The sequence below is a fragment of the Hyla sarda genome, chromosome 4 (assembly GCF_029499605.1).
Source record: "Hyla sarda isolate aHylSar1 chromosome 4, aHylSar1.hap1, whole genome shotgun sequence".
In the NCBI taxonomy this organism is placed as follows: Eukaryota; Metazoa; Chordata; class Amphibia; order Anura; family Hylidae; genus Hyla; species Hyla sarda.
The window spans coordinates 331,806,388-331,815,424 of NC_079192.1; the positions used below are offsets into that span (position 1 = coordinate 331,806,388).

Genomic DNA, 9,037 nt, shown 5'->3' on the forward strand with positions numbered 1-9,037 from the left:
TGAAATAGGGAAACTGATCCAAGTTCCATTTCTTTTACCTCAGGGACTGGGACAGCATTGAAATTTTAGAATTCAATAAAAAGCAACAGGGGCTAAGTAAACAGGTGAATTTTCATGCCTACCCCTTTATTCCAAAGCCTGTAAAATGTGGAACCTCCTACTTTGTCAAGACAACGAGAGACTATTCCCCCTTGTGACTGGCTTTGAAGGTTTACACAAATTTTCATTGTGGGTCCAGTGTTAATGTTGCACCCATGTGAAAGAAATATCACCTCTCCTGAATCTCTTCATTACAGACCATGGAAATCCCCACACTACCCCATCAAGCGCATTTACTGTCTAAAGACAGGATGGGGTGGAAATCTTATCTCTATCAGAAGGATAGGGGAAAAGAAGTCTGATCATGGGGGGTCCCGCCGCTGGGAACCCTTGTGATCTACCTGCTGCCCCCGGCGTTCGTTTAGAGCATCGGGTGCAGCGCCGGAGGCTCGTGATGTCACAGCTGCGCCCCCGCAATGCAATTCTATGGGAGGGGGCGTGATGGTCATCACGGCCCCTCCCATAGATTTGCATTGAGGGGGCGTGACGGTGACATCACGAGCAGGGAGTGGCCGTGACGTCATGAGCCTATGCCCCGCATTGTCAGTCATTCGGCACGGAGTGAAGTTCGCTCCAAGCACCGGGTGTCTGGGGTGCAGCAGGCGAGATCAAGGGGGTCCCCAGCGGCGGACCCCTGCGAAAAAATCACCTTTGGACAAGGGATAAGATGTCAAGAGTACCCCTTTAACTGAACTAGCAGGAATGGAACCATTCTAGTCCAAGTACTATAAGTAATGGAATGAGTATTGACAATATACTCGTGAGGTCCTTAGCGACTGTATTGATCATTTAATAATGAGATGGGATGACATGATTCAGCCTTCCATTTTTGTTTTTAATATTAACACTATGTTGGTCTATGACACACATAAATTTCTAGTTATCAATGAATGTTTACTCTTAACAGGCCAGCCAAAAATATAACTCTACATCTTCTATACAGTTTAAAAGGGACACCCTATGACCTGGTGACTGACTCCAGACAAATTTTTAGATGCTTTTATAACTGGGGAGTTATTTGAGATCTGAAAAAAGAGTTTCAGTCCAGGTACTCACAAAGGAGCTCAGTTCTATACTTGAAATCTGTTAAGGAATAGAAATTAAAGGGGTATTCCAGGCCAAAACTTTTTTTATATATATATATATATATATATCAGCTGGCTCCGGAAAGTTAGACAGATTTGTAAATTACTTCTATTAAAAAATCTTAATCCTTCCAATAGTTATTAGCTTCTGAAGTTGAGTTACTGTTTTCTGTCTAACTGCTTTCTGATGACTCACGTCACAGGAACTATGCAGCTCCTATGGGGATATTTTCCAATCATGCACAGCTCCCGGGATGTGACATCATCATTGAGCAGTTAAACAGAAAACTTCAGAAGCTAATAACTATTGGAAGGATTAAGATTTTCTAATAGAAGTAATTTACATATCTGTTTAACCTTCCGGAGCCAGTTGATATATAAAAAAAAAGGTTTTGCCTGGAATACCCCTTTAAGACACTGGCCCTCATTTATTTAGAAAATCGGGTTGTAAGTCTATGTTGCTTTCTTACCCGATTGCTTTTTTCCCCTGGTATTTATTATTATGTTGCATCCTGTTTGTCGCATGTGTGTCTTTTTGGCTTGGTTTCCAACTCCTCTGAGTTGTCGGGAAAAAATCCATAACAATTGAACAAATTCGGGTTGGAAAGCTTTATAAATACGTGGGAAAGCTCAGAAATGTCGGGTTACGCCCCTTTTTCGGTTTTGGTAGAATCCACATCGGGTCTGTCGGGAAAAAATGTTGCATCGTGTCGCAGACTGGCGCACGATGTCTGCGACATGTCGCAGACAAAGATGCAACAAAAAAAAACGACAAAACAAGTCGGGTTTAGAATAGTAAATGAGGGCCACTCTCTTTATAACCTCTGGTCACAGCTGACATTTCCTTCTTTGGTTCTTTGGAAGGTATTTTTTTCTTGTCAGGGGAAATTGGCATCAGCCTTATGGTTTTTTTTTTTTTGCCTTCCTCTAGATATACACAGTAGGGTTTTAGATTGAGTTTAATGGACTTGTTTTGTTTTTTAACCTTTTCAAACTATGTAATTATGACAATGCACAGTTAAAACTGCATGAAAGACTCCCTTCTACCAGCTAACTGTATTATAAAAGGCAAAAGCTACGTAAATTCTCATATATCCTTGTGTCTATAACTTAAGTATATGGGATACTTACTATATCCCTGAGGTGTAATTCTAGAATTATAAATGTGATGTCTTGATCGCTCAAATGATTCATTGCACATGTAGTCTGGCTTTAAACTGCTGTTCATTCTAGAAGATTATGTACAAACTTAGATGCAAACATGTGTGACTAATGTTGGAGACCTTTTCTATATTTTAAGACAATGGATCCCAAAGGACAGATTTAGGATTTTAAAGCAGAGTGATAATAAAGATTAAGATGCCTATAGATTGCTTCTAGGGGCAATTTCAGTGGTAAAATTAATGAATTACTGGCTGTAATTTCTGGGAATAATTTATGTAAATTAAGTGCTATTATTAGGAAAAAATACAATACATTATCATCAAGAACTGACTGCCCAATATATAGATAGCTATAGATGATTCCGACCAACTGCGACTGATTGTGAAAGCTGGATCATGACCAAATAGTCCAATAAATAAACATCCTTTCCATAGAAGAATCAAAACTACATTGGCTTGGCATTCTTTTCAATGGACTGTCCGTTTTAGTTCTATTCAGAGGAACAGGAACATGACATTTTCCTAAGACTCAGGCAAGTTCCTACCAAAACACTCTCTTGGTAAATATTAGAATAGTGGAAGGCTAGAAAATTAGAACAGTGCTACAAACACATGCTATCAAGGGAAAAATATGCATAGCCATAGGGAAATATTGGGGCAAAGAAGTAAATTCATTCCAGTATCATCGCATTTTCCTTTTTGATTCAGTTTTTTCTGGGATGTAATGTGACCAAAAACATGTGCTGCTCACTGTACTGGATCAATAACTTTCTATTTTAATAGGTTTGACATTTCTGCAAGTTGTAATACCAAATATTTTTATGTTTTTTTCTTAGTTTTTTTGGACACAAGAGCTTGTGCATGAAACTTTGCTGAGGGTGGTATGGTTGCCTTGAAGGCCACTCCCAGAGTGACCGGCATCTCCCTAGGCTGTAGCTAAAGATTGGAGCTGAAGACTCTCTGCTCTGATACTATGCAGCTGTTTATGTTTTAAATCATGGCTGTCTAGCTGAACAGTTTATGCATCATTGTTAACAGATGCTAATTTATATACACCACAGCTGATACTATTCCTGCATCATGCACGCAGCACAGGCTCTCAGTGCCAGATGTTTCCTGCTAGGTTGCAGGCCTGAAGCTGACTATGACCTAGAAGGAGAATGAGGAGTGAAGAGCCAGTGGCTCTCCATTGCCAGAAAGCAGCGCTTGCACAGGAAAACAGGCAAGTAGCCCCAAATGTTGATGTTTCTAAATGTTGCTACAAGTCTTTGATATGGATTGAGAAGCTGGACAGTTCCAGACGTTAAATGTCTTGTACTTCTTGTATGGGAGTTTGTAAGGCCCAAGAAGTAGTACGGAGAAGAAATAAAACTACAGTGGCGTGGATGAGTCAGGGTCTTTGCCAGCCTCTACAGATAGCCTTTTTTGTGTTAATGTATCTTTCATTGTATAAGAGACCAGTGAAGGTCTGTGTTACAGCGTGCTCTGTCTGTCAATGTTTGGAAGACGTTGAGAAATATAGACTTCTTTCCAATCAAATGGGTAGAGAAAACTCCTGCAAGTTACTCAGCTTGATAAATGAATCATCTAGAGACCAAGATTTATATATCCAATGTGTTCCAAAGAAAATATGAAAAAAAATCCCTATGGTGATAGAGTTTGAGGTTTTCTCTACTTCTGAAATGATGCAGAGATTATGGTTTTGGAATTGGTCCAAGGAGCAATGAGTGGAAAAATGTTACACATTACAAGAAGTCACGACTAAGAGGAGAAGAACATGAACCCTAAAATGTTTTTTTTTTTTTTTTACAATAGTTACAATGCTACGCAGTTAATAAATAATCATTCAGTAGATTTAAATTTTACATAATTTCCACCAATGCTATCTAGTCAAACTTTACTACTTCTGATTGTAAATAAATCAAAAGTTATGACTTATGACTTTTGAATTACTAATATATGACTAATTCTTAAAGCAGTATGGGGGATAAGTTATAGATTGCAGGGGTCCAAGCGCTGGGGCCCCCGGGATCTTCTGGACGGGGCCGCGGCAGTCTGCGGGAAGTAAAGTTTCGTCCCCAACACAAAGCCGTGGCAGACACTCCCCCTCCATGTATCTCTATGGGGTTCATGGAGGGGCCATGTCGGCCGCCGCGTCATGCGGGGACGGAACACCCCCTTTCCTGTATATTGCCGTGGCCCCGTACCGGAGATCGCGGGGGGCCCCAGCGCTCGGCCCCCCCGCGATCCATAACTTATCCCCTATCCTTCGGATAGGGGATAAGTTATTTTGCACTATAGATGTCCTTTAAGTGGAAAGCCCCAATAACACTAAAATAGGCTGAACACTGACCCTACTACTAATGCTTAAAGGGTTACTGACAACTGAATAAACAGACATGGCAAAAGTTTAGATTGGTGCCTGTGTAACATGTCAAAAGTTTATTTTAATGATAGTAACACTTTAATTAGTTGATAGAATGCTGGCTATAAATTGAGCACACTTAAAGTGTACCTTTAAGTTGAGCACACTTAAAGTGTAAACTTTTGATATAATGTAGATAATACTATTATATGTATATTTGTAATATACATTGATTAAAGAATGTGTAATCCAAATACAGGAAGTGAGGACAGAACAAGCAGGGCTCTGTGCAGGCTCCTGGCTTGTCAATCATCCTGCTTGTTCACACACACTTCCTGTATTTGGACTCCTCACAATAGTGATATTGGAGGTTATCAGTATGTGCCATCATATGTTTCAGTGTAGATTTTTCTGTATGCACTCTGTATATGTCCCATACAAAGCCATGTCCAGGCTCTGTACAGATATTGTATGCACCAATTTGCTTCTAAACTGCTGTAATGGATGCCAAATTTTAAAGCAGCAAATAATGGTACTCATACAGAACGTTATAAGGAAACATATACAACATATAGTAGAATATGTTGCCATATCAAAGTTCAAAGTGCAGTTTGTGCTTCTGTACAGAGTACTGTAGATTACAGTACCATTAATCTGGTACAGTACCATTAATCTGATACTCTTGTGTGCACTGGTACTTACAGTGTTTTCATATGGACATAAACATAAGACCATAGAATGATCTTTGTTTTGAGTTCTCTGCCTGGCTGTCTGTCTGTCTTAAGGTACCAATACACCTTCCTCAAAAGTTGGTCAAACTTCCAACTTCTGCAGGAGAAGCCGATAGTCTAAGATGTATTGGGGTCTCCCGACTTTGCCCTGACAGATGAAGTTGGGGAGAGATGGGTTGGGCATAGTGGACTTCAACTTACCAACTCCCTCTCCATTGAGAACAATGCCAAGCATTCATGTGTATGATGAGATCGTTAGAGAGATCTTTCAGCCAACCATTACTGCAGATGAATGATCACTTTACTGTATTTCGAGGTCACTCTAGTAATGATTCCAAAAAGATCTATCATAGATTTGTTCTATGTACAACACTTGTGATGTTATATTTGTATTTAGCTTAAATATATTGAAAGTTACTACAGCTCTAAAAGTGAAGATCTAGCACAAATGGGCCAATGAGTGAGATTTTGCAGTTAGGAGGCATTCTCCTTATATGAATATGGCTTTCTGTTTTTGAAGGCAGCGGGGAGCAGGCTGAGACATATTGAAAGCAATCTGACCCCAAGTCACTTAGGATCATTTCAACTCTGGGTGGGAAATACATGGAGTTTTTGTATTCTCCCTTAGAAATTTCATGGCTTTGCTCTGAGTTCTCAAGTTTCCTCTCACAGTCCAAAGAAATACCAGTTAGTCAAATGGATTCTAACTAACAGTGGCTCTGTGTGTTTATATACAAGAACACATCTATCAGTTCTCAAGGAGCAATGAGCTATGGGAAAACAACATATTACATATCGCTAACTTGAGGCATAATATGATATCAATACGTTATATGGTAAAAAGTGTTTTCATCTATGTTAACGCATAAAAGTAATATAAGTCTATCCTCACTAATAGAAGCAAAAACAAGGGCAATAAGGACTGTAAACGATTAAAAGTATAAGGCTGCTGACTTCCAAAAACAGCCCCACTTTTGTATATGGGCTTAGTCTCAAGTGAACAAAAATAGTTTTCTAATCTCATACAAGTTCTTATGACTGGGTTTATACAAAGTATTTTTGGTCAGTATTTTTAGGCAAAACCAGGAATGGATTCAAAACACAAATAAATGTGCAACATTTACCATTATAGGTTTAATCTTTGTTCGTTTAATTACTGGTTTCGGCTAAAAATACTGACCAAAATATTGTGTGTGAACACAGACTAAATGTTGGTGGATTTCACAGATTTGATGCACAATTGTACTGCACAACACATGGATACATAGTATCCAGTGTTCATTATAAACAACATAATAATAAATTGTCCTGTAAGGATGTTTTGGCTTAACTCTAACATAACCCCACATATAGATACAGTGCTATCTGTAATATCCATATTACCACTCCTACTCAACTTTTTTTTTTAGCAGGACAGTGTTAAATATTGGACTCTTAGAAACACTTTTAGCATTTACATGGTGTTTGTAGTTGCACTTCCACAGCTTCTGTCCAAATTCCCAAGCACTCTGCAAACAATAGCCATATCTCACACAATGCATAGCGGCATCACAGAAAGCGATCACATAATAATCTGGTACTGTTGTGTGCATCCAGTGCAATGAGAGGCTTAACACAATGCATGAGACGACTTACGTTGACTTGCCGCATATCTTTCTTTGGTACCACTGCTTGCAGTTAGTGTAATACTGCTTATTGGAGCCCATTACCTTCTGTACTGCACACACATTGGGCCTGTGATAGGAACAAAGGGTTGGGAATAAATACAACTACACAGGAACAATGGCAGGAAAAGGCAACAAATACTTCGCTAATAATTTACCCCATGGTAGTAAATAAGTCAAGAAGACATCCAAGTAAAACAGCAAAACATAAAACTACCAAAAAGTTAAACCAGATAAAGTCATTATTAATAATAAATTCTTGCATTGTTAACATGACTAAAGTTAATTATACATAGCACATTATTGAGATAATACAATCTCCCAAAGGCTGAACATAAATCAGGTCTTACCCATGCTGTCTGCCCCTGATCCTGCTGTGCTGCAGAACTTTCTGATACGGATACCTTGCTGAAGTTACTAATGTGGTCAGCAGTGTAAGAGTCAAGGCAAGCAGTACAATGCGATTCATTCTGAGAGGAGTAAGTGCAGGTTGCGAACTCCCACTGCTCTGAACTAAAAGCCAGGAAACATAAACTGTGCTGTGTTAAATAGACCGAGAGCTGGAATGGGTGGAGAAAACAAGCTACTGCTGCAATCTGAGCCTGACTTTCCAGGCTGACTCTTTTGGGAATATGTAACCTCTCGGCTGTGTGTCTGAGAGAGTTTTAGAAATTCAGAGGTACAATCCTCAGGACTAGCCTGTGCTGCCCACTGTCACCCCCTTCATGCAGAATGTGCCCATTATTTCCTCCACTCTTTTGCATTGCTTATTTATGTTTATACTTCAAATTATATTTCCCAAAAATGTAACTTAGGCTGACACTTTCTCCATCTCTTTCCAATCCCTTTGGGCTTTACATAAACTCTTATTACGTCTATTTTTTATCTTTATTTTTACTTTTTTCATTTTGATAATAAGACAAAGATCATAAAGAGAGAATAGAATTTATAAATCAATATATCAATGGTCATACTACTTCTGGGCCGGCTTTTTAATGTATAATGGTTATTTTTGTGGAGAAGGCATACATAAGTAAACAAACATACTCCCCTGGCTAAGTTTGGAAAGGGGGAAGGGGGGGGGGGGGTATTTTTCCACATAATACAGTTCAGTTAATTGAATTCTATTTACAGAGTCTCAAAAACGCTGTGTAAGTGTTTAGTAGTGTATAGATTAGAAGAAGTTTTACTAATGGATTGTGAAGGATACTGAAATTGTGCAAACCTTCTAGTCTAGGTGGCTTTTAAAGCCTTTCAACAATAATGAAAACTAGTAACTTTTGTTTTCCAGATAAAGTCCGATAAACTTTATGTAAATGGGCACTGTCACCAGCATTTTTTTTTATATGTTGTACTACTTATGTACTACAACATATCTCTAATATAGTTTCATTTTTCATTTTTTTATTAAAGTGGTTTAATTTACATTTGAAAACCAGACACTAGGGGTCTCCCTCCTAGTGGCCGGCTGCAGGCTGGCATGACGTCACGCCTGAATTCGGACCGATGCCGGACGGGCATTGTTCCTAATTCATTCAGCCTGCGCTCGTTCCCAGCCTGTCAATCAGACAGCACATTGGCTCCCTAGCATCGCGTGCCGGCCCCGCCTCCTGACATATGCACGGCGCTGCTGCTACTGTCATCTTATAGATAGGAAATTGAATAGGGACATCTTATATGGAGTTGTAAGGGATCGGGTAGCGCGTCAGTGGTTTTATGGAGGCAGGCCGGGGGGTTGGGGGCGATGGGGGGGATTTGCGATGCGGCCATGGAACTGTGCGGGGGGGGGGGGGGGGGGTTGCGCCCGTTACAAAGATTGTTTTCAGCACAGGGTGCCTCTAGTTGTTTTACCACTACAACTCCCAGCATGCCCTAACAGCCAATAGATGTCAGGGCAAGCTGTGAGTTGTAGTGGTAAAACAGCTGCAGG

At 39.8% G+C, this 9,037-nt stretch overlaps 1 protein-coding gene across 1 annotated transcript in view; it reads right to left on the reverse strand.

Annotated features, from left to right (window-relative positions):
- TGFBI (transforming growth factor beta induced) overlaps nucleotides 1–7,733 on the reverse strand; it is an 85,159-nt gene extending 77,426 nt beyond the window's left edge. The window contains exons 1-2 of the mRNA XM_056575082.1: nucleotides 7,458–7,733; nucleotides 7,079–7,177 (exon numbers count right to left, since the gene is read on the reverse strand). Of these exons, the coding sequence (XP_056431057.1) occupies nucleotides 7,079–7,177; nucleotides 7,458–7,576 (218 nt within the window). The 5' untranslated portion in view covers nucleotides 7,577–7,733. The remainder of the gene's footprint in view (nucleotides 1–7,078; nucleotides 7,178–7,457) is intronic.
- Nucleotides 7,734–9,037: the final 1,304 nt, after the last annotated feature.